Genomic DNA, 25,692 nt, shown 5'->3' with positions numbered 1-25,692 from the left:
TTGAAAAAGAAAAAAATTCTGCCACCCCAATGTTGAGGATTTTCACTTAGTCCCTCCTTTTCCCCTCCTTTCCAGAAGCTCTGGCTAGCACAGATTGTCTGTTCTGTGGACGGTTTTAGGGAACATTGGTGGCTGTGTGCGTAGGGGGAATAATTAGCTACCAAATGCAAATAGATTGTTTCTTGCTGTTTCAAAATCATTGTAATTTCTATTGAGGGTGGGTTAATTATATCTTTGTTTTGATGGGTGTAAGGAAAATGATAGAGATATAGCAATATAAATCTATATAAGGAGGAACGTTGTTTTCAGAATACTGTTTTGGAAATTGTGAGAACAAAGACTTGTCTCTTGGAGGACCGTGGTTCTGTCGGGATTCAGCGGTGTTGCGTGTTTCTCAGTGGTGGATGAGTGTTTTCTGTTTCAGATTTTTCTCTTATGCCAGCGACACATCTGCCACCACGACAAGGAGTTTGTAGTACAGAGGAAAACTATCAAGTTCTGGTGAAAGTGCATTTGGTTGAAGGGCTGGGACATAGCTTTTTGAAAAGCCAAGGTGAAAGCAAGAAAGTGAAAATAGCCCTTAGAATTTATTATCAGAGTGTAACAAAAATACATCTTTAACCAAAAGTGTGTAAGCAGGGGGCTGCTTTACCGGTACAGTACCCAGAGGTCCCTTGGCACCAGGACTGGTTCGTAGGCTGAAATGAGGTGCTTGTCCCTGGTCATCACTGTCTTTCCCTCTTGCAGTGGGCCACTTTAGGGAGCCTGGGTCCATCAGCTCATTCTTTATCACAGCCTCACCAGGAAAGGGAATTGGGTTCATCTCTGAAACGGTTTGGACTGGCTGGAAACTTTTTCCTTCAGTCTCCAGTACCAGGGTGGGCATCTCTGGCACCAGAAAACAGGGGAAAGGCTCAGCAAAAGGACAAAGGTGACGCTGTTTCCTCAGTGCCATGCCTTTTGGCTCGAAGCCAGGGAGCAAAGCCCTCCTACTCTTCCTGTTTTAGAGTAAAATGGGGAAAACGAGCCGTTTGCAGTGGCTGAGGAGAGCCCCTAGCACAGAGCGCTGTGCTTCAGCCTTACCACACCTTGGGCGGCTGGAGACTTTGTGCCTCCGGGTCGGAGCAGCTTTTGCAGAGCCTCAGCCCACAGCTGCTTCCCTCCTGCGCAGGGCTCTTCGGTGCTGAGAAGACGTTCAGCTCCTCTCCAGCAAGCTCTGGAACTGCTAAGTCTGAAAGGGAAAAAAAATAATAGCTACAACCAAGTTTAATTTGGTCGGTTTAAAATTTGTGGATCTGTTGGTTCTTGGGCTCTGCCAGAGGAGCTCTGCAGCTCCCTGCCAAGGTGTTCTCATGGAGTGGGCACGCCCGTGCAACGCCCCCAACCCTTTGGTATGGTTAAACGTTGGTTCTTCATTCAACCTGGGCTGAAATGGGGGCAGTGCCTGTTGTGGGGCAGGTGGTGAGCCCCAGCAGCCGAGGGGATGGGGCACATCAGCGCCGGCTGTAGGAGCAGCAGCCTACAGGGAATGGGGCTGTCGGTGGGGAGGCAACAGCCAGTGCTCAGGCTGGTGTCATCTGGGGGGAGCAGAGGTGTCATCCCACCCAAAAACCTTCCCCCGGGTGTTTCACTCCTGTATCCTGCCCGTCAGCACACTGGGGCTGTGCACACTGTGGTGGTGCAGGGAATGCAGCGCAGGGGACTCCTGATGCTGTTACCGAGATGAGTAACTCGAGTTTTTCAGGAGGCTTCATTGCCTGAATTTGCAGGCTCCTGTCTTTAGGTTTCTGTGAGAAAACCTGCCCGTATGGCCAGTTTTGTCTCTTCCTCCATCAGCATAACTTGGTGCAGTGGAGGAACTGAAACCTGAATGTGGGACTTGCTCACATCTTTGGTATTGTAGCAGCCAAGGACTGCATTCAAAACAGAAAGAACAAAATGGAACTGAATCTTACAGGTCTATCTAAAGAAACCTTATGCAAACCTGGCAATCACAGGGAAAGTTACTGCTCTGGGTAATGCATTGCATCAAGGTCCTGGTCTTTAATAATCAAATGCTGACCACTTCAAAGCCCAGTGTTTTTGCATCTCACCCTTCTAACTGCTTCAGCCAACCTTTAGTCAATTGGCAATGACTTGAAAACCAGACATTATGATATAAGCCTTGTAATTATTTGCTGTGATGAATCCTCTTTCTGCTGTGAAGCTGTGTGGAAGGGTTTTCTGTAATGCGCAGCATTTCTCCACCTTCATGCCTTACTGAGGCTCGCTTCAGAGGAGAAGTTTTATCTCCTGCTCTCCAGCCTTCCTGGGCATTTTGGAATCCGGCTTACGGCTGCATTTCAGCTTCTTTAACACCCTGAACCAGCTCCTTGCTGCTGCAGCCTCCTTCGTGCCCTTTCGCAGCGCTCTCCCTCTGCCCCGAGCCCTCCGGCTGGGCTGCCAGCTCTTCGCAGGTCCGGGGGAAAGCAGGGAAGGGTCTTGTGGCATCTCCCCGGCGGCTCCCATGGGATCTGCTCCAAGGGCGCTGGTGGAGCTCTGTTTTGGGAGGGGACCGGAGCAAGCCTGAAAGCAGCAGCTGGCAAAGAGGACTCCCTACCCCCCTTCTCCCTGAGGATTAATAAGTGAAGTTATGGACATAGGGGAAGGAGCTGCATTTTTTAACCTGGTTGTGAAATTAGTAGAATAACTACCTTTCCGGTGGTGGATGAGGCTTAATGAATTGATCAGTGTGGAGGAGGACGTAACATTTGGGCTTCTGAGTGTTAGAAAAGCAATGCACTGCAGTATGTTATGCTTGGGAAAATACGGTCTGTGGTGAAAGGGAAGATGGAAGAAAAATCCTGCTTTAAAGACCTGCCTCCACCTGCAGGGAAAGATGGAATTAAACAGAGCAGGGAGAGAGCAGAAATGGAGGAGACAGGGCTGTGGGCATAGCAGCCAGAGGAGGAGAGGACCAGGAGGGATGGATGGATGGGGCTGTGCTGGAGGAGGAGGCTGCTTTTGAAGGTGGTGGTGAAGTGACTTGGTAGCTCCTGAAAAAAAAAAAAAAAAAGAAAAGGGAAGGCAATGAACTGCAGGTGATTCTTCAAGCGCCATCTAGTCCGTGACCTACTTGCTGCCACAGTGATTTGCAGTTCGAGAAGCAAACAGAAGACATGGCTGTTCCCCGTGGGAAGGGCAGCGGTGCCGGTATGTGCGGGAGCTTTTTCTAGTGGTGCGTTCTCCAGCTGCTGCAACGTGGCTGTGCCTGGGCACCTGGAGTTTGTAGAGCCGCTGCTGGAGAAAGCAAAGGGAGCAGCTTGGAGCCATGCATTTCCCTCTGGTGTCACAGCAGTGGGGGGGGGCCGGGGCCGGATCCTGGAACCAGGCTCAGATTTATGAGCTGGCATAAACACGTGGGCTCCTTGATGCACGAGCGAGCTCCGTCCCCAGGAGGGGTGCGGGGCACTACGTAACTGGCCTGTCTGGGGACATGGCTTGCCAGGACATGATACGAACAGTAGGAATTATTCATCCCTAACCTTCTTAATAATCCACTGCAAACTAAGAGCCTGCTTCTGCTCCTTCAGGAGGCCCCACTAACTGATCATTCTTAATCTCATCTTATTTTCCAGATCATCAATTTGATTTCTCAGTACTTTTACAGTCAGTGTTCCTGGGAATCTGTGCCTCCATCAATTACCTCTCTTTCTTTTTCAAGGCTGTAGCAACCTTGAACCACAGTTTCCATACTATTTTTATAACTCACGCTGCTTATTAGAGGAGTCCTTCAGAAATAACTGTACAGTTCCTACCAAGATATCCCAAAATTTTCTCAGTAAATAGTAACTCCGTCTCTTGCCAATACGAACTTGAAGGCTCTCCTTTTCCTCTTACTCACTTCTCCCACTGGGGTTTGGGATTTAAATGTCTTACCTTTAATTTAATTGCTAAATGGAGGTATACATGCATGTCACGGTGTATCAGATACTCCTTTAACCATATTAATCATGGTGCTGAGCATCACGTGCTACAGGCTGGTGTCAAATAGTGGCGTTGGTAAGACAGTCGCTCTTCTGCTTTGCATTCATCAGCAAGCATTAGCATATAACCTTCCTTTGTTTGCTTTTGAAACTGGTTCTGATAACTTCTGCAGTGGCTGAAATCCAGATAAATTCATTAATCTCAACGGACTCAATGTGGATTTACTGGGGGCAGAGCCCTGGATGGGAAGAGGACCCTAAAAAGCGGTGACCTGATGTTGTCAGTGCCCAGTGCTGTAGCTGTGCTTGCTCCTGTGGCACCTTTCCCACTCGGACTGGGGCTGCTTCAGGCTTACCTCTGTACAAAATGAGATTGGCAAGTGGCCTTTGTGACTTTTTTTTGGGGTGTTCTAAGTTGCTATATTAAAAAATTAAAACAGTGGCTCCAAGAGTGTCTGAAATGACCGTCTTCCTCCTGCTGATGGCATGTAGTGAGTTAGCAGTCCAAGGTTATTTAACTCCAAAACTTCTGCACTTGCCTTGCAGACTCCATCCAAGAATATCTTCTCTTCGGAAAGAAAAATGAAAAAAAGTCCTCTGTTTTTCATAAGTTGTGAATTGTGTTCTTGTCTAAGCTGATTATTTTATTTATTCCAATAATCCTCTCTTCTAGAATAAAGGAAAATTAATTGTCTTCCTATTTCCGTAATGATTTGCCCTTCAGACAGTTGCCAGGCAAAGTGCTTAAAACCTGAAATGAAAAGATGGTGAATGTTTAAGATCACTGAGCTACTGTAGGAACATGTTTGTATTTTAATAGGGTGGTATTCAAGTAGTCCCAAAGAGTGCTATTTGCTCAGTGTTCTGTAGGATTATGAAATTGGGTTTTTTTTGCTTCTGCATATGAAAATGGGGTCAAGCCTGCTGTGGTAGATAGTGCAAGTCTTAATGTAGGATTTTGCTAGCAATATGGACTGCCTGCAGTTGAAGCCTTAAAATTATCCGGCATTAATGGGGAGCGTTGTCCTTGGGCTTTGTGGTGTGTGTTTGCTGGAAGGTGGCTTTGCTGCATTTCAGTGCCTGGAGACGGGCAAGGACTGACTGACTTACAGGTGTGATGGGACAAGGTTTTCCCTGCAAGAGCTTTTCAGTGGCACCTGCCTGGCCCTTGGTTATTTTTAACTTTGTCTTTGGCTGAAAAAAAGAAAGTTACCTGATTAATTTGGGAAAATGCTGGAATGCTTCCTTAAAAGGCTCAAAAGTGATGTACGATCCGGTGATGACTCTCAGAGCTAAATTAGAGCTTTTGTGGGTGCGTTGGTTGAGGAAGGGAGTTTCATATTTTATCAGCTAACACATTTATTTTTTGATACCAGACTAGGCGTTGAGGGCTCCTGACTAACCGGGCACGCTGGCGAAGCTGGTGTGGACGCAGCGGCACAGCTCCGGATTTAGACCAGCACCAGGGGCCTGGTGAACCTGCCTGCCCTCTGCTTCGCTTCCCAGTTTTATTGCCATGAACTTTGAGAACTGGGGATGGCCGTGCTTCCAGTGGGGGTTTAGACTGAGGGTGTGCAAAGAGAAAAAAGCACAATGTATTAAAAACAAGAGTCTTGCATGATGAGAAGGGTTTGATGCCCAGTCATCCAGGTCCCCATAAGCATTGCACATCCAGGTGTGGGCTCCCAGGTGCAGGGAAAAGGTGCTGGCACCAGACCTGGATGTGGCCCTGACTCATTCCTCATCTCACAGCGTGACCGGAGGCACTGCAGACAGTTTCAATGCTGGGTTTCAACACAAGAAACCACATGGCAATAAATTCCTCATACCTGTCATATGTTCCCTCTCCCCTTACATGAAATTGCTCCAAAGGAGCAGAGTGCAATCCATCGTGGAAGAGAGAAGGGTGGGGGTTAATTCATTTTCATGATCTTTCCGTAGCACTTGGTCCAGCTAATAGTGATTTGTCTTACTTGGCTGCTGCAGTAATCCCGTGAGGGACCCACTGGGAGAAGGCTCGGCACAGAGCCTGTGGCCCCCAGGTATTTCCATGAGCTGAAGAGCATGTGTGATCCCACCTGTTGTGTTTATAGCCAGAGGTTTGTGCTGCCATCTCAAGGAGAAGAAGAATGGAGGTATCTCAATACCACCCAACCCCAGGAGACTGCTGTACCTGGGTGGGATAGCAGCCCATTGCCCAAATGTCCCTTAGCACGAGGGAGCGAGGGGGGCTCTCGCTTGGGTAGAGTGAGCTTAGGGGACATAAAACCAGGTGTGTGAATGTCCTCCTCAGGTCTCACCTGGTAGTGCTGGGCATACAACAATCTTTTTTGTTAAACATTGTAAACCTGGCAGGGGAATTAATTAAAGTGAGTCCTGACAGCCTTTGGTTTTGCCAAGGACTGATTTCAGATCGCTCTCCCTGCTTTTCATAGGCGAGATCTCCCTCCTCCCTGTTCAGAAGTCCTGGGGTGGTGCAGGTGTAGGCTGCGACACAAATCCGCCCAGTGGTGTTTGTTCTGTAGCTGGTCTGCATTGCTATTGCTGCTGTCGGTACACTTGGCTTATTGCACGTAGCATGGAAGAAGATATCCCAGACAGAGAACACTCAGGTGGCCACCTCCTGTCTGTGAAAGTTGCTCTTGATTTCATTTTTTTAGGCTCAGTCTCTTAAGTTGCAGATGGAGCTGTATTTCCAGGTAGTACAAACCCATACAGTTCATTGAAGTAGGTGAAAATACTCCTAATTTACAGCAGTTACGGTCTTGACCTGTAGGCATAAGCTACGTAGGTATGATGTGGAGGGAAAAGCCTGAATTTTATCAGTCACACAGAGGCTTGCTTGCATAAAAGAGCTCTATGCTGGCTGGCATGGTTGTCAGAAGGGCTTTTGAAACAGCAAAGGTTGTGAAATCGTGGCAGGGAACAAGAGGACAGGAGCTGGGCAGAGCAGCGTGCTACCCTTCCTGTAGCACAGCAAAGACTGGGAGCGTGGGTGGTGATGGCTGTATTTTGTAAGGCACCTTCCTCATGCTCCAGGCGTTCCGTGTGCTAGGCAGTGACCTATGAGCCTTTTTCAAATGAGAGGAGTTTTATAGACATAGTCTTTTCTCCTGTCTTTTGACGGCTCTGCAGGAGTAACTGCTTGTTAGCTGGGGGCTGTTACTAGTCCCGTGAGACAATACTGCTTTTGAAAATTAATAATATTTTTTTTTTAGTCACCACCACTATTCTGTTCATCTTGTCCTTTTGCCTCCTGTTCCCCAGGGGAGTTTTTGCCCTTCCTGGATCTCATCCTGATTCCTGCTTGCGAAAACAAATCCCAGGTTGCTGATGAAATCAGTTGTCTGATGAGCTGCATCATCTATGATTGTGCAGGGAGGGAAGGAACTGGTGCCCTGCCAGAATAGCAGTGCATTAATACTGTGCTCTGGCTAAGGGCATCCAATCTTCCTTTCTGTGTATCCTCTGTGTAGCTGAAGTAAGAGGAGTTTATCATACTTGGGTCCTCGAGAGTATTACCTCTTGGCTGTGTGGTTAGGACTAACTATTGCACAGCATCAACAGCCTTTCCTTCCTCTCCCCTCCCGGCACCTCAGTTCTGTGTTACACATGCACAAGAGATGGGCTGAAGGGGCAAACAGATCTCCATCGTGAGCGATGAGCCTGTCAATGAACGTTTTCATGCCAGCAGTATCACTGTATGTTCTGGTCTTTCACCCTCTGGAGCTCACAGACAAGGAAATGATGAGAAGCAGGTGATGGGAGATGTTACCTGCTGGGGCTGCCTGCTCAGCTGCTCCTGCTGAGCAGCTCCCCCGGGGAAACACCTCTGTGTCCTGCATTTTGGAGGGCACAACTTGTTTCGACTGTCCTTGCTGCGGAGCAGCCTGGGCTGACTCGTTTTTCTGTTGGGCACCTTGGTGATGAGCTGGCGTGCCCAAGGTGGTCGCCCCAAAGGCATCGCTGGGTCCTGTGTGACCTTCAGGTTGCAGAGGGATTCACGATGAGCATGCATCTAGTAGGCTGCATCTGTGTAAAAAAAAAAAAAAAAAAAAGTGGCTTGTTCCTCTTTTTTTTTCCTAAGATCAGTAGAATTGTTGGCTTGGAATGTTTTGGTCTGCTTTTTGGTGGTTGTGGTTTGCTTTGTCTCCATGCACCTACAATGTCACAGCGCCACGCACAAGTGTTCGTAAAATCGGAGCCATCTGGGTGGCCTGGGGCTGAGGCTGGGGAGGAGGGGGAGGCATGGCTTCCAGGAGTCTGGTTAAAAATCAAACTGCTGGATTTGGAGTGACAGCTCAGCAGTAGCTGCTTGTCTCTGTTTACTTTTCCTTGGGATTTGGAAGCTCGCACAGGCCCTGTGCGCTGCGGCGTGGACGGACACGTGGGTTTGCGTGGGGTTCGTTCTGCCCGTGGAATCGGGCTGGGGCACATCTGCGGGGTTGCGCCTCGGCATGGTGGGCTTCTCACTCTTCCCACAGAGCTCTTGTCTGAAGAGACACCAACAGACGTTTGCTATTGATTCTTTGTCTGGAGAGAGAAGTAGAGTGTTTTATATATATATTTATATATATTTTTATCTCTCTCTCTCTATAAAATTAAGCGAGTATATGTGTGTGTGTGTGTCTATATTTTAATACATGAGATTAACCCAACAAACTTCCCTCTTTCTGAGTCACCGCTGCGTTTTGAAGCAGGTGGAAGACTTGCCATGGCTGAGAAGATGGTTGTTAGACCTTTTTGAGGTTTCCAAGGCTCAGAAAAAAAAAATGAGGAATGGATGATTTAGATCTGTAACAACAAGAACAAAAAAACCCCAAACAAAAAAATCTTTATCACGTTTCAGATCTTCCACACACACACACACACACCCCACTTCCAAATGTGCTTTTTAAAGAGTTACAAATGCTTGTTGGCATAGAAACTACAGAATCTGAGTGAAGCATGCAAATGTAAAAGGAGCCATTCTGCCTGAGCAACATGGACTGAGTCTCTGCAAAGCTGGCTGAAATCTTTTACGAGGCAAAGAAAATTGTCCAGATGTTGCTCGAATTATAATGGCACTAAATATTTAGGTTTCTCAATTTGCACTGAAATCCAAAAAAGCTTGCAATGTAGTGAATCAGATCCATTACCAGTGGGCTTTCTTTTCTTATGAAAGAATTTGTAGTCCAAAAATATTACTAAAATCTGTTTGGCTCTGAGTAGTGCCAAATCCTCATTAAAACATGTGGATATTTCTGTGGTTTAATCTGTTAGAAATGCATTGGGGATCCAGTTATGTTAAATTAAGCAACAATATTGGCCTGGATGTTGTTTGAAATATTAAATGTGGCAGTCGGAACACCAAGCAAAATGTTTGCACATTTTAATCGCTTGATGAGTAATTTTTTAAAAATTTTATTCTGAGGAATGATCGAGAGTGGTTAAAAACCCTCCCTGCTCTGCTCCGTTTGCCTCCTTCCCCCCGCCAGGCTCCTGGAGCATCCCGGTTCCTTGCCTCCCCTTGCAGCGGTGGGCTCTGGGAGGATGCTGCTGCCTCTGAGGATGCTCCTGGCCACCTCCCGTGGTGCGGAGCCCATGGATGTGCCGGTGTAGGCCTCCGAAATCCTTGATGGGAATCTAAAAAGCCAGCACAGCCCAGCAGAGGTATGCACCACGCCAGGTTTTCCTTGAAAGGTTTTTACTGCCGATTCTTCGCTCCATTGGGGTTTCCTAAAGATTGCCTTGGACAAAATGCCTCTAAACTTAGATGGCTGAGCGGCACGTAGCAGCAGGTTGTCTCCTGGATAGTTTATCCCAGGTGCTGGAGCGTCCGGCAGCATGATGCTGTGCTCTGCACCGGGCTGTGCTGAGGATGTTGCTGTTGGGGGGCTCCCCTGCACCTCTCCCCCCGGCAGGTGAGGCCATGGGTTGCAAAGGCACTTCGTCTTGCCCAGTATTTAATTTCATTTTCTCTTTTTTGCATTTGTTTTGGTTTTGGTTTTTTTTTTCCCCCAGTTAATTGCCTCATGGGGAGGCAGGCCCCCTTTTTTCTGCTTTAAGTGCAGCTGTGCCAAGGAAGGGCTGCGCTGGTGCGAGTGGTGCGGAGGATGGCCAAAGGAGCCATGAAGCACTGCTCGGGCTGTAGTGCCCAGGCACGCACTGGTAATGTATAGCACGTAAAAAACACCACTGCTGGGTAGGTTTGTAATGGGCTACGGGTCCGTGTGTCTTTGGTTTTGAATTTGACACATTGCAAAAATAGTTTTGTATTGCTGCCTTGCTCCTTGTTTGAGGTAAAATGAGAATAATCGGGTCTATTAGCAGGTTTTTTTCTACAGCCTTTTGTTTTGGGGCTTTTTTTGTTGCATGGCAGCTTGTGTTGTATTAAAATGAGCACCTAGCTGGAAAGTGGTACAAAGCAGGATCGGATTGCCAGTACCTGTGTGTGACTTGATAGCATTCACACCTCTTTGTTGTCGGACACAAAAAGGGCAGTGTGGAAGCCTAGTAGGCTCAAAATTCAACCATGCTTTACTCTTTCTGTTTTTCTTTTCCTCTTTAGTATAAAGTGCATACTTTTCTGTGGGATGGTTAGGTGTTTGTTTTTTTTTTAAAAACCCCACCAAACGAAACCGTCTGAAGGTTCAGTGCAATTTCCTTTATTATTTTAATTTCAAGAATAACTATATGATGATAAATGGGGATTCTTAGTGATTCATGATGGCAGAAAGCAAGTGAAATATAAAGTATAATGGAATGGAGGTCATCGCTGTAAATGTCCTCTGCAAAAGTAAACAGGCTTGCGGGGAGGGGAGGCAGAGGTCTAGAGTCAGAAGAGAAATCAGCATCAACCCTTCTTTTGGCTAGTTTTTGTGGCTGTGAAATGCACCACGTGGAGGGTCCAAGCCCCAACAAGATCCTTGGCAGGAGGCTGATGGCTCAGTCATCACTTGTTTGTTCGATTGCTCATCCCGTTGTCCCTCTCTTGGCTTTGTCTGCTTCACTGTAGGGACCTCATAGCACAAATTAACTTCAAGCAGGTGCTTGATTTATTTAAGCAGGGTTTTTTAATGCTTAAAATGTGTCACTCGGTTAGACCAAAGTGTCTTGAAGCTTGCAGAGTCAAGGCTGTGGGATGCGGGAGAGGCTCGGAGGGATGCTTTCCCCCTGCTCTGTGTGTTAGCTGTGCAGGGCTGGTCAAGACCCCCTTCCCCGGGGTGACAGTGCCAGCAGCCTTGCCCAGACCACCTTCACCTACAGGGTCCACAGCACCTTTTCAGGGTAACCATGAGCTCTGGGGGGTTTGATTAAGCAGTAAAGGCTGGATTACCTGCAGTTGTGAGTGTTGTATGAGAAGGGATGTCTGGTGTTGCCTGAGCTAAGAACTGTGGGTGTACAGAGAGGCTTCAGCTCCACCGCTTGTTCGCTCACCAATTTGATTTGCAGAGGGATGTTTCTCTTCATTGTTGGACTGGGTTCATATTTTTGCTGCACTAATACTTGCTTAACAGTTCGCTTTACAAGTGGGATAGGAGCAGCTGTTTAAAACAAATTTTCAGGTGGGATCCAGTATGCATCCGACAGAGCAGCATCATTAGTTGGGCAGGACAAGGTAGGTCAAGCTTGTAGAAAAATCTTGAATAAATGACAGAGAAGCAAGAAAACTCTTCCTTGTATTTCCACGTATGTGGATGTGTGTGCATATGTATTCAGTTATATACATTATCACTTTTCATCGGTCAGGCATTAACGGGGAAGAGTATTTAGATTTATCCCTTGGTTACATTAGGATACGAGAGACTACTCCTGTGTAGCACTACCTTCCTGTCTGTTGAGTCAGTGGAGTGTGTGTCTGTCTTTGGAGTGGATTTGGTGGGTTTTGAGACTGGAGCAGGGATGTTGGCGGGGTTTTTTGCCTTTTGTTTCCATCTGGGTTCTCTCACTTTCAGAGTCTGCAGAATAAAGCAGTTAAGCCTTGTTGCAGCCTGCACCTCGAGGTGAGCAGCAGCAGGATCTTTGTTTTAAAACCTGCCCCAAGAGGATAGTAGGAAAGGATTAGAAAGGCAGAAGTGGGATGGAAAGAGTAAATTAGAAAGAGAGGAGAAAGAAAATAGAGGAATTAAAAATAGAGGAAGAGAGTTCAAAACAGGAGAGAAAAAATGGAGTGGATGATGAAGATTTGAGATGTGAGGGGTTGGGTATCTGTGTGTGTGAACAACCGCAAACAGAAAAATCTCTCATCCCAAAGCAAGGTTAAAGGACAGGAGCCTCTCTGTGTAGGCGAGAAGGTGGGAAATGGGTGAGGATGGCCAACAAAATGAAGGATTGGGAAGCAAGTACCAATTGTTGTCTCTGCAGCAGGCTGCGGAGTATTTGCTTTAATTGTCCTTTATGCCAGTGACTAAAAAGTGACACAAAAAAAGGGTCCAGAGCCCTGGATATGGATGGGGTGATGAATGGGAAGGACTGACCCATCTGTTCTCCACAGGGAGCATCTCAGAGGGCTGGCAGTTCCCATCATTTAGGAGAGGCTGTGGGGAAGGCAGTGCTCTACCAGGCTGAGAAACCTTCTGATTTTGAAGGTCTCCCACAAAACCTGTGAATGGTTGAAGGGAGAGGACATCGAGCACAACTGTACCTGGCTAATGAATGAAGAAATTGTGTAAGTCACATTTCCCACATCTGCTTCATGGTTGTGTCACAGTCTTGCACTGTCCACAATGCCAAAAGCGCCGTGTTTGCATCAGGACTGGGGACTGTTTCAGCGCTGCAGCTCAGTGACGATAAAGGATTTTTTGACCTCTACATCTCAATTTAATTTAATTTGCAATTTTATCCTATGTACCTAGCAAAGGCAAGGTAATATAATTTTAACTTCCTGTAACCTGGCTTCAGGTAGCCCTTTTAACACAGACATGCATTGGCTCTTGCAGTGAAGATAGATCCTCCATTTAATTGTCAATTAAATGGCAAGAAAGAAATGAATTGTGTCGCTGTTAGACACTGGAAGTCTGAAAGGCGTGAGCTTGGTGGAGTTTCCTTCTTACCAAGAAGTCTGGCTTTCACTTCTAGAAGTGTGTTTTATGTACCTGTCAAAATACTTGGTGAATTTTTATGGTGACTTAACAGGCTGAGCTGACCTTCATTCTGTAAGGAGCTTGTTGTAATGCAGCTGTGCAAATCAACACAGCTGGATCCATTGGGTTGTAGCTCTTTAAAACAAAATGATGGCAGCAACCTTCCTTCTTCCCAAGCAGATTGGCAGACTTCTGGAGGTGAAGTTAACTGATGGGTGGAAGGCAGCATTACAGGGATTAGAAATGAGGTATACAAACCTGATAAAAATAAATGGAGAAGAATCTCTCAGTTACTGGACTCTGTTACTTTATATATACATCTTGGTGTCCTTCCTTCATCACTCAGATCCGAAGAGAAGCTCCCATTTACGAGCATCCCTCCCTGCAGAGTTAATCTTGCTGTATAAACACGTGAGACTGGGACTTATTTAGACTGGTGTGTATGAACTACACTGCTGCAGGAAAATTCGTATGCACTTGTGTTACTTAGGAACTTTCTTTTTGTTTTGTTTGTTTGCTTGTGCATTGCAGTGGATGCAACCTCTTCTTGAGGTTTTATAGTTTAAATCAAACTTTGATTTATGACATCCATTCAGTCTCCTTGGGAATGGGGCATATCTAGATTAGCAGAGGAATATGCAGGGGTTTATAGGAACTTCTGCAATGCTTTTTTTCTGTATGGAGAGGAAGAAGAGTGTTAAATGCAGTTTGAAATGACAGGCGTTTTGGGTTGCTTTACAGCTGACCCTTTACTCTGTTCCTTCTAAAGCAGGGCTTAGGAAAAAATATATTGGTGCTCCTGGCGTCTCACAGCATATTGACTTGTAAATACCCTCCCTTGCAGGTTTTCACACCAACATCTGAAGCGTGTCAGGAAAGGGGAATATAAAAAATATTACTGTGATGATGGCAGTACCCAAGGGATGTTCCCATTATAACCATCTGGGCTGTTGTCATTATTGTCATTATCTGTGTGGGTCTTTCCCTCCCTCTTTCTTAAAGGGGGGGAAAAAAGCTGCTGAGCGATCTTCCTGCTAGGATAAGAATATTGTCTACCTGCAGTCAAGGCTTAGAAGTGTTTGTGTTTCTATTGAGTGTGGATACGTTACACCTGAGGTGGCAGGGAGAAGACAGGACAGCAGTCTCCAGGGCAGATGGCACATGGATGGTGCTCGGGGCTGGCTGGGCTGTCCCTCCCTCGCAGGCTGGGGACCTTGCTAGAAGTCTGCGCTCTTTGGGTTGGAATTGTATGGTGGGCAGCAGAATGGTCAGGGTACGTATATACCCATGCAATAGATTGCAAAGGATTTTCCTTCCTCTGAGGGTTTTTGCTTTGAACCCATATATCGCTAAGCCTCAACGAGGGCACGTTTCTTTGGAAGCAGTCCCACGCGTTTCAGCGGGGACTTGTTTTGGTGGCTTGGGTGTTGGGAGCAAGCCCCATACTGCGGCTCCCAGGTGCGGTGCCGGAGCACAGCCGCAGCCCCCGCCTCGACGTCAGTCTGTCGCGAGAACTGAATGCACGGAGCAGGCAATGAAAAAAAGCTGAGCGATGCTTGCCAGGTGATGCAGCAGCTCTTCGCTTGAGTCTCACCCGGCTCATCCCGCAGGCTGTGTGAGGTGTCAGGGACCTGCCACCGTAACGCTGTGCAACACCCTTCCTCCGTGACGGGGTCTGGCTGTAGGTTGTCAGCTGCTGACTAGCAGGGAGTCCTGGAAATCTTTGTTGAGGGCCATATCCTGCCCAGCTGGCTGGTTTTTCTTGGCTTGAGTGTGAAAACAAAGCTGAAATTCAGTTCCCCAAGTGAAGCAAGAGCCTTTAATCAAAGGTGCACGGGAACAAGCTGTCTTGGTGTGATGCTCTGGTTGTGGGTTTTGAAGTCAGTGACAGGGAAGATCTAGCTGCTAATAAGTTTCATGTGAAACTCCAGAGCTTTCAGCTACCGAGCAAATGTCTTACAAAACTGCTCGAGGAAAGGAAGCAAACTTCTGCAGTCCCTGACTTTGTTTAATTGAAGCCTGAGAGTGATCAAGTGGCTGCTGAAGGCTGGATTTGGCTTCCTGTTACAGAAGAAAAATACTCAGGATTTTCTCCCACCACCCCCCCCCCCCCCCCCCCCCATTGCCTGTGCACTTTTATTTTATTTTATTTTATTTTATTTTATTTTATTTTATTTTATTTTATTTTATGTAGTATTACCAAACCAGAACCAACCACTTCTGCTTGCCTTTTCTCTGGGGTAAGGCTGCACGAGAGTGGAAGAGACACTTCCAGAGGTCCATGATGCTTTTGAAGCACACTTGAATTCAGATCAGCATGGGGACGAGAGTCTGGGCTCTGTACAGAGCACTAGAAGGGTGAAGCCCTTTCCTGTTGCTTGTGTGATAAAAATAGTGCAAGTAGTCTTTTTTTCAGTGTGCAAAACTTCTCTTCAGTAGACTCCAGCCTTCCCTTGCTTGGCCTCCAAAACAGATTTTGGATGCTGTGGCCAAGAGCAAGCAAAGGAGGAGAGGGGCTGCTGTGCTCAACCGCAGACGTTCATCTGTCCCCTGTTCTCAATTCACCTCTCTGAGAGCTGGTTACATTATTGCAGCATTTTGTGTTGTTTTTGGGTTTTTTTCTCCTTGTGTTTTGCTGTGTTTTGAGTCCTTCCGTTTAAAATGTGAGGGGGTGGGGTGGGGGGAAGATGGGAGAATTTAAGGGAAGTAATTTTTTGAAATACTAGTTTAATTTTTTATGTGAAACCAGAGCTTAATTTTCAAGTGTACTGACCATTTGGATCTTCCTATAGTGTCTCTGTATCACTAGGAGATGCAGGGTCCCGGCAGGTCTCAAAGACTCTGCCTGAGCTGGCCACCCAAAATCGGCGTGTGACTCTTGATTTGTAATTTGTTGGTTTTTTTTTTTTTTTTTTTTTTTTTTTTTGTGTGTGTGTGTGTTTTGTTTTTTTCCCCCCAGTGCTTTCATGTGAGAAAGCACCAGAATGAGAGAATGAGCTTATCAGTCTTCAGACCTGAGCTTTAGGTACCATCCTCATGCTTGTCCTCTGTATTACAGCAAGTCTTTAGCATTGTAGCTCTGGGAAGCTAAGCAAATAGGATAGTTTAATGATTTGGGCATTAAAATAAATCCCATGACTGTCATCCCAAATTTAATCTGTGTTCAGAAGTCACCAGATGTACATGGGGCTCACGGCATCCATCGGCTCTTTGTTCCTCTGATACCTGCAAGCAGCATGCTGAAGGGGCTGCCGGGCTGGAGGGGGAAAAGAAAGGGAAGGGAAGCAGTAGTGAAATTTGTTAGTAAGTGGTGTAATCTCATTCTATTTCCACATTTGCTTTTGTTTCAATACAATATTTCCACCTAAGTGTTTGCCAGGTGTTTAATGCATCTGCATTAAAAAACTGTAACCAGGCTTATTGCCCCAGGGGCTTTGAGCTGCAGCCCAGTTATCTGAATGTATTGCTCCTGTTGGTTGATTCAGATGTGACTGAGTTCTTGCATGAGCCTGGGCTGTGTCCTGGTGTCACAGATCCACCCAGCTTTCAAATCTGGCAATGGGCATAAAAAGCTCCTTAGTGATTGCAAGGTCACTGTTTTGGGTAAATATTTCCCCTCCCCTCCAAAAACATGTTAGTTATAGGGAATATTATAGAGAGGGAGGAAAAAATACTGATCTGTTACGTACATTGACGTGTTTTGCATTTTGTGGTTGTTTTTAAGTAATGGAGGATAAGATTGTTTTTTTCAGGGGAGCTTAAAGTGCTCAGACGTCACTGAGATTCAAAGCCAGGTCATCCCAGACGAGCTGTCCCAGCACGTTCTTTGCTGCTCCAACTTGGCCAGCCGAGGTGACTCAGTAAATCAGCAGTAAAGTGTGACTTCATGGCCAGGTCTCCTGTATCATGTTCCTCTGCTCCATATGTTTGTGAAGGACCGCTCCAGAAATTTTTGGCAGTTAGCTCTCCAAGCCTTGATTGTCCCATCTGCAGAATGGAGGCATCAGTGTTGCCGGCTATTCCCATCTCTTATTATAAATTGCTTCTAAAATGTCCAAAGTAGTAGTATTGTTGCAATGCATTTAAGCAAATCAGTATCTGTCGGGTTCTTTTTTACATGGTGATGTTTAGATGCGGTTTTGAGTACATGCTTTGGTTTTTGATCAGGAAGAACTGGATTGTTTTCCTTGCTCTTCCCCCAGGATTCATGGTGGCTGGAGCAGTCTTCAAAACCCCTTACTTGATTGCAGCAGGAATGGAAACCTGTGTTAGTCATCTTGAATGCTCTTCAGCCACATTGGAAGAGTCAGTGGGCTGAAGAGAGATTGTTTTTTCAAGCCTTAGGGTGAGACCCTTGGGCAGTTCTGCTGGACATCTGCAGAGTTTCGGGGTGTTTTGGTGCTCTTTGTTTACAGTTTGCCCTCCAGGTGACTGCAGCGGTCCCGCCGTGAGCATGTTCAAGAGGGCAGCAATTCTGCTCTGCCAGTGTTGTGGCATTTGCAGACTCTGAACCTCTTTGGAGTATCTGGTGCATTGGAGTCCAAGGCCTGATTTTCCGAAGTGTGAAGCATTCAGGGGTCACATCAGACAGGAACAAGAGACGTGTCAGGCTCTGCTCCCTTGGATACAAAGGGAATCTCCTCAAGCAGAGATTGCAACCCAGCCTCGGCCCAAGCATGTTGGGAAATGAACTCTGTGCTAAGTCAGCCTCCTGCACGGCATGTTTAAGGGACCATAATTTTATTTGCTGTTCTCCTGTGTGTCCATTTTATGCCGTATCTGAACAGATTCTTTGAAAGGTGCTGAGCTGCTGTAGTTCCTGACAAAGGCTCTGGAGGCTGGAGGAACTGCCTGCCTTTGCAAATGAGGCTGTGGAGACTCAGACGCTTTTTGCCCTCCCTCCTCTTTCTTGGCCGCACAGGGCGGTTGTGTGTCGTCGCCGTAGGATTTACTGGCTTCAGCGGGAGGACCTTTGATGTGAGCAGGCTCTAGGAGAAGAGTTACAGCTGCGTGCAAAGGCTGGCTTCCCACTTCAGCCCTAATGCATGCCCTCGGTGGGAAAAAGTTGGGCTTAAAACTGGCACAGCATGTCTAGAAGATGTTACCGCTTTCTTTTTTATTAAGCTTGTGTTGACTCTTCAGTCTGTGTTGAAAGCAGGTGTGTTTTCAGCTGTACTAGTGTATCTTTTGGAGCGATGTGGTAGGAGCAATACAGGGTTTCCCTCTTAAGTTGTTCCTCCACTGGAACCAGCGCTGCTAGCCTAGGTTAAGAAAATGACTCTGGTTTTGCTTTTTTTTTCTTCTTTTTTTTTCCTCTTACCTGTCCCTAAGGAAACAATATAAATGCCATGCCTCGAGTGTGTATCTATTGAGGGAAAAAGGGATTTTTAAATAGCGATGAACTGTGGTTTTCCCTTAGTGCAGCCAGCCAATTGTTCATTAGTGAAATATATTAATAATTCTCTTATGAACCTTGTTGGTAAGTGAATCTGCTTTAATTCCTTTGTATCAACAAGAGCTGCAGGTATGTATGTCTTCGTTACATAAAAAAAAAAAAAGGAAGAAAGCAATGCTTGCAAATTGGTCTTTGTTTCCAAGGAAACAAATTTGACATGCTTGAGCTGTGCTAGATGCAAACACTGCTAGATTCAGCAGACATGTCTCGGGATTATATGGTCTGAATATTATTTTTAAACTACCTCCAATTTAAAAGGCAAGGAAGAGGACGAGAATAGAATTTGTCGGCAGGGTTTACCAATCTGTGCTTAATGAAAGCACTGTGCGGTGTCTTAGAGTTGCCTGATGTGTAGAGAGAATCACGTCCTGCGCTGAGCATGGAGGTCCCTGATGAATGTGCCTGGAGAAGGGGCAGGCGGGGGCCATCGGCCACCGGTGAAACCCTTCTGCAGAAACAGACTCTTTGACACGGGCTCTCTGTGCCAAATTATGATGATTTATCCTGGGTCACTTTACCAAAGCTTTTGTGCTCTAAAATTATGTTAGTAAAATGCAACTTGGCGTGAAAGGCTGCCTGGCGTGCAGCAGTCAAATGCGAATACTGTCCCAAATAATTTGCTAAAAAGCTGTTGCCTGATGTTGAGGATTGGGCTGAGTTTATCGGGGAAGAGATGGGAGAGCAATATTAGGGGTTGTTTGCGGAGCGTATCTGACACGAACGTGCTGCGGGCTGATGAATATCTCAACTTTTGGGTTATTGCATTGTACAGAAAGTCTTTTAGTGTTTTTGTGATTACTTCGGAAGTTTGGTTCAGGAAAAAGCTGGGGTTTGGCATTCATCTGTCACCCTGATTATTTTTCTGAAATGCTGTGTGGATAAAATCACTTTGATTTATTATTATTATTATTATTATTTTTTAGTCTTCCTTTGAAGAATGAAAACTCCAGCACTGAAGCAGACACTGTACATACATGGCAGAAATATTAGCCATCCATGCATGGGAAACAAGCACCGCTTGGCAGAGTGCACACACAATTAACGGATTTGAACATCCAGAGTTGTTTTTGGCTTGGGCCCAACATCAGGAATAGGGTATACATTAAAACTTTGTTGGGATTAAAGAACTGATTTTTTGCCCTGGCCTGCAAAGCTTTCCTTCTGCAACAACTCTCTTTGCTTTCTGGAGCAGCTCTGTGAGCTGGTAGGGATCTGTAGGGGATGTGCAAAGGATATACAGGGAAATACAAGTTTTTAAGGAGCAGTCAAGTTCCATGTGCAGATCGCTTGCAGTATGCAGGGCTGTCGTCCTCCGGCACTGAAAATACCTGGTGGACTTCAGCGTTGTGTGTCTTTGCATATATTGTTGTTTGGAAAACGGGAAAGGGTAAACACCCTCCCCCCCCCCAATAATCCTCTATTAATTCTTTGAAATGGTCCTGCTGCATTGAGGAGACAAGGTGATGATGGAGTAATTTCGGGGCTGACTAGTGGAAAAACAAACCTCTTAAAATTGAGGTCGTTAGGAAAACACAGCATGAGGTGTGTTGTACTGTAGTCTCTCCCTGCCCCCCCCCCGCCCTCCCATCCTGCTTTTTAACTTTCTTGCAAATGGAGTTAAAATAACCTTGGAGGTGATAGAGGGTAGACTGGAGTAGGTTTAGCTTTAAGATGGATGGGAAGCACTATTTGCATTGTGAGCTCAGAGACTCAGTTGAAGACCATTGGGGGGGGAAGGGGGGGAATAATATTAATGGCATTTCATGAAAATATTGTAATTTGTGGAAGGCCCAGAATGAAAAACCTGCTGGTTTGAGCATCACTAGGAAATGCTCCCTTTTGCACAAGGCTTGCCTGAGACAGGATTTTCCTTGCTTTTGTTCTAAAACAAGACGCTTGCTGCCTAAAAACGCCTGTGATCCCTGCAGCGAGAGCTTCACCTCCTTGATAGAGGATGGAAACAGGAAGGTTGGCCTGATTGGGATGAATCCTGCACCTTTTTTTTTCTTTTTTTTTTTTTCCCTCTTCCTAATGACACTTCCTTATGCTTACATTTCATTAAAGCTCTGAAATGGCTGAAGATCAGCCGGTACTGAGCATGCTCCGGGGTGGAGGCTGCACCCATAGAGTGAGATGGATTTGTGGCTGGAGGAGGGATAGGCCTGGAGTCAGGATCTGGAAGGACCCAGCAGCTTCCCACAGACGGGACGGAGGTAGGGCAAATCCCACCGATTCCTTCCCGTGCCCCCGGGCCGGGGGGAGCGGGGAGACTGGATGAAGTAAAAACTGTTGGAATTGATTCAAAAGCAGCATAGTTAACCACTGACACGAGATGGCTTCAAACCGCTTCCTGCGGATCAGCGGGGAGGGGTTTTAAAACCCTGACCTTTACCGACTGGCGAACCTATATAAAGAACGGACCTGTCTCATGTTAGGGTGGTGACATAAAGTGACAGCAGGCAGGGGCTGGCAGCGAGGGCTGCGGGGACTTGCTGGGTTGTGCCTTCATATTGGAATGGCATGTGATCGCGTCTCAGTCGTGGGCTGCGCGTCTCGGTCACTAATTATTATTAATGGGAAGCCTTGCAGGGCGCAGACCTGCTCTGCAGTTTAAATCCAGATCCGTCTGTGATTGTGGGAGGGTGAAAGAATGTAAAACTCAAACTCCCTTTTTTGGACTTACTTTGCATTCCAAGAATTACAAACAAACCTTGCCACATCAGGTCCTCCAAACTGGCAAGGAGAGGAGGGAATATAGATGTGTTTATTCCTTTGGCTGAGAGATTTTCCATGTTCCTTGCAGGGGTTTTAACGTGTTGACGAGTGAGTTTTGGGGAAGGAAGGGGACTCTGAATTGTGCCAGGTTGGGCTCTTGGATTTCATCTGTAGTTGCCAGCTTTTTACAAGGAGCGTGTAAGCACCAGCAGGTGTGTGCTGCGTGAGCTGATTGACTCCAGTTGTTGTACAAGCAAGCTGCGTGGTAAGGTGCCAATAAAACATGTACGTTGGCCCTCGGTGTCTGTATCGGTGAGGTGTAGGGAAGATCTGACCATGTGGAGCAGGGGGTGAGATGTCAGCCGGGAGCCTCAGCCCTCACAGACCCTGTCTCCCATGGGGTGTGTGTCATTGGGTGCCCGCGCTTGTTTCAGCTCGGCTGTAAGTCAAGGTAAGGCAAGAGGTTTGCTCTGCTTTGGGCGCTGCGAATACGTTGGTATTACAAGTTTATTGTGTTTTATTAATGGGAATCACTGCAATCACGGTCTGTCTTTCGGGTGTGTGCAGTGAGGTAGGTCAGCTCTTTCTTCAGGGCAACTCTGGCTGCTTTTCAGGGGGTGATCGGCAAGGAGCAAAACATCAATTTTTATTTTATTGCTGTGGCTCAGGTGATGGTCTCACCCAGTTGGGTCAGTCTGCATGGTGAGTCACTTCATCACCTAAAGTAACTTGCCTGTTCATTGCCTGCTTCTGAATTTCTTGTGTGCCCAGTGCTTCCTTGACGTTTTCTGAACCAGTTTGATAATGTCAGCCCTGCACTAAGCTGGTGACCAGTTTGCTTACTGGTGTTGCTTTTATGGTCCCTGAAAAAAGGCCTGCTGGAGCCCCAGCTTGCTGGCTGGCCATGCAGAACTTCTCTTACTCTTTAACAGATGCTGGGTTATTGACGGTTGGATGAGTGCACAGAGAAAAGCATTTCTGTAAAATAAATGGCATTGTAATTGCATAATGAAAGGAAGAGGTTTTGATTTTCTTTGGTTCTGGTGGGGGCTGCGTTCACAGCTTTTCAGAATTTATCCCGGTGGCTTGTTCTCCTTGGGCGATTCTGGTGATGAGGTGATCTCAGCCCCAAGCTTTCATGTATGGTCTGTCTCCCTTGATGAGGAAATTTGACTTAAAACAGTTTCAGATGCTGGAAAACCACTGGTGTGATAATTTCCTATTGTGCTTGTGCGAAAGGTGTAAGGTAGCCTTAAAGACCCACTGCCACCTTATGGCAGTTGCTGAAAAGCAACCTCTTTAGAGCCAATTCTGTATACACATCATGCTTGCTTTATTTCTCCACTCTTCTTAACTAGTGATATTTGCATGAAGGCAGGAGCTTTGTTTTTAAAGAGTTCATCTGCTCCTTCTGTTCCTTGCAGAAATTTTATAATGTCAGCGGAATTGCTTGTAGAGCCATCAACTGCGATATTTCATAGGCGAGTTCATGATGTGGGGAGAGACACAAAAGCATCATGAAGCACTGCTTCTCCTCCAGCGAAGAACTTGGCTTATTTTCATGCGAATGCCCTAATCCTTAAAAAAAATAGGTGTGAGGTCAAAGAACAGGGACACGTTGAACACGTGAGGCTCATCGGCAGAATCTACACCCGAGCTCCAGCGTTTGTTTCAGCGAAGTGTTGCAGCAGAAGCCAGATCGAATGTGAGCAGCCATTTTTACAGCCGCCTCTGCTGGCACAAGACTGCTAATGAGCCGGATGGCTTTGCACGGACATGGGTCTGATTCCCACCCCATCTACTGTCCCCCAAATAAACCAACAAAACATTTGCCTGTGGAGCGAACGGTGAGTGCGGTTAAAGGGATGAGCTTGCTCGCTGTTGCTGAGACAGGATTGCTGTATTTAGGATCCTTCTCGAGCAAGGCTGTGTTTGTATGGTAGGAACTCTTGATATGCGATAGCTGAATGAAGGGGAGAAATGGTGTTTTTAGATTTCCAAAATAGAGCTGTGGTTACTATAAGTTAAAGCTGAAGGAGTTTATAATTGGGAACTGTTAGGAATACAGTATGTTCTAAATTACAGCTGTCTGGCCAATATGCTTCTAAATAAAGTTCTAGGATTGCCCTGTAAATGAAATACTCAACGCATATTCTTATCAAAACATAGCAACATCTCCCTGAGAGCTTACGTCTCAACATCTGTCGCAGCAGACTCTTTTTTTTTCTTTCTCTTTTTCATTTTTATTCTTCTTCTTGACATGTGTGATGTACTCAATGTCGTGTCTCCGGGAACATTTCATGTTTCCTATTAAGTAAAAGCAGTTTTCAACTTTGCTGGGGAAAGAGGGGGAGGAAGGGAGATGGCTTGGAAGCTTTGAGGGGGGAAAAAAGCAAGTTTTGAAAGGTGGAGAAAGCTGCGATTCCAGAAGCGTGCATGAATGACTGCTTGCTCCTTGGAGGTGGTTACCTGAGCCTGGAGCCAGACATCCGCGCTCCCCTGGAGGATGCTGAGGACACTCAGTGTGTCCTGGGACGTTCTGGTTAAGAAGTGTCACATGTAATGGCTGAGGAGGGAAGGGAGGCACTTTAACAGCTTCCTGCAGAGCTGGGGAGTGGTTCGTAGCAGTGCAGGAGCAAATCAGGATTCCAGCAGGAATGCTCATCTTATATCGAAAGTCCCTTCAGCTTGTCGCGCTTTTGGGATTGCTTCCGGGGAGGCTGAAAGGGAGCTTCGGATTTGAGCAGCTGGAGGGTCTGGAAGAAGAGGAGCCTGATTGAAATAAGGAGAACCTCTTGTGTTTTGCAGACCTGAATATTGTTCTTTCTATGGAAAGAATAATCTCCCCTTGCTTCCCACTTGTGCTTCCTCTGCAAGGGAGCTGTGAAAATGCCATACGTAATGGTGTAATTAAGCAAAAGCCCCGAGGAACCCGGTGTCCTTTGTGAAGAGAGGTTGTTGTGCTGCTGCCTTCCTCCTGAAAATGTGAGACTTCTGAAAGGGATATTCTAGCCTTGAATCAGAGAATGGAGGCCACAGAGTGCAGGAGGAAAAACACCTTGCGGTTCTATGGGCCCTGATCAAAGGTGCTTTGAAAGGGGGGTGCTGTGCTGTCTCGTGCTGGCTTGGGGGGGAAACTGCTGGTGCGTACTCGGGTTAAATAAAGGAGAGAGTCTCACGGGGCACAGGCTTGTTCTTGTCCTACACCATTAGAAAACCTGCTTCTTTGGCCAGCCTGGGACTGGATCTCTAACCAGCTGGTTAGGAAAGAGCCTACTGCGGCACCTGACCTCTACAGAATGGGGGAGATGGGGGTCCTGGGGGTGCTGGGGCAGGAGATGCTGCTCTGACAGCCCCTGCTCAGGCACAGGGGAAGCTTCTTTCTCCTTTCGGGTGGCATACATTTGAAGTCTTATTTATCAGTGCACAAGCAACCCCCATAAACGCGGGTCTGTGGAGTGCTGCTGGTATGATGGCGATCGATCGCTTTGCTCAAGTTGGTTGTTGAAGCACCTGTGATACCCCGATCAGCTTTGCTTTTTCTTTCTTTTAAACAGTGTTTAGTGCTTTCAGGGATGGCTGTGAGATGTGAAAAGCATCTCTGGTAGCTTCTGCTCTCTGTATATATTTAACCTTGGCAGTAAAAACATGTCTAGTGTTGAGATGGAGCGGGGAGTGCTGCCCTTCTGCATGCACAGGAAGGCTGAAGCGTGGTGCTCCATCGCTATTTTATCTGTGAAAGGGGATGTTGACTGTGGTAGTTCATTGATACTGCCTTTGTTAATAACTTTGTTTCTATTTCTGGATATTTAATGAAAGCTTGGTAATTTCATGCTGCAAGGAAGGGCAACGTGTCAACTGTTTTAAAGCCATCTTTGGTTTGAACTACAGTACTCTTTTGATGCAGTGGATAATACAACTTCTGCCTGTGTAGTCAGTTTTTGTTGCTTTTGTTTGGGGATTTTTGAGTTTGTCTTAAATGGGTTACCTCTACACCTCTCAGTGACTGATAGAAAGGCCAGGACAATCTCATTTTGTGTGTATTAAAACTTAAGATTTACATCAAACAAAAACCCAGTGGGTGAAAGAGCGAGCCTCGCTTTATACTGTCACCTCAAATATTTCTTCCCTACGAATTTCAGTCATCTCAGTTTAGCCTTGTGCGTGTTAACTGTTGAGCAGCGAAACTTCTGCAGAGTGTGGAGAGGAAAACAACGTCCTCGTAGCCGAGGCAGATCTGTAGCAGGCTCTTCTGCTTCTTTAACTATTGCTGTTTTACAGATGTGCCCTGGACATGGTGGTGAGTTAGGTGCTTGGGCTGGAGAAAATGTGGCTGGTTGGTGTTTCCAGCCTGCAGTGCTGCAGTGGCAGGACACGCTCCTGCGATGCTGGATACAGAGGAGGGGATGGGCAGAGCAGAGCAGGCGACGGCTTCGTGCTCGAGCTGAAGGCCTGACTGCTTGCCTGCTTCTGGTGCAAAGTGTACGGCAAA

The 25,692-nt window shown here is 46.5% G+C and overlaps 1 protein-coding gene across 14 annotated transcripts in view; it reads left to right on the top strand.

Annotated features, from left to right (window-relative positions):
• Nucleotides 1-25,692, top strand: part of EHMT1 (euchromatic histone lysine methyltransferase 1) — a 121,611-nt gene that overhangs the window by 22,338 nt on the left and 73,581 nt on the right. For 6 of the 14 annotated variants that reach the window (XM_027778171.2, XM_027778168.2, XM_027778159.2 and 3 more), the window contains exon 1: nucleotides 23,024-23,047. The exons of 5 other annotated variants lie outside the window; for them this stretch is intronic. Coding sequence is in view for 1 of the 9 variants with exons in the window: in XM_027778167.2 (XP_027633968.1) it covers nucleotides 22,952-23,047 (96 nt within the window). In the remaining 8 variants the exon portion in view is untranslated. Of the gene's footprint in view, nucleotides 1-2,539; nucleotides 3,193-20,676; nucleotides 20,699-22,720; nucleotides 23,048-25,692 lie in introns of those variants that run through there. 3 more of the 14 variants (XM_055799187.1, XM_027778165.2, XM_027778167.2) reach the window with 3 other exon arrangements.

This window comes from Falco peregrinus, chromosome 1 (genome assembly GCF_023634155.1).
Source record: "Falco peregrinus isolate bFalPer1 chromosome 1, bFalPer1.pri, whole genome shotgun sequence".
Taxonomy (NCBI): domain Eukaryota; kingdom Metazoa; phylum Chordata; class Aves; order Falconiformes; family Falconidae; genus Falco; species Falco peregrinus.
This window is presented reverse-complemented; position numbering and strand designations above follow the sequence as displayed.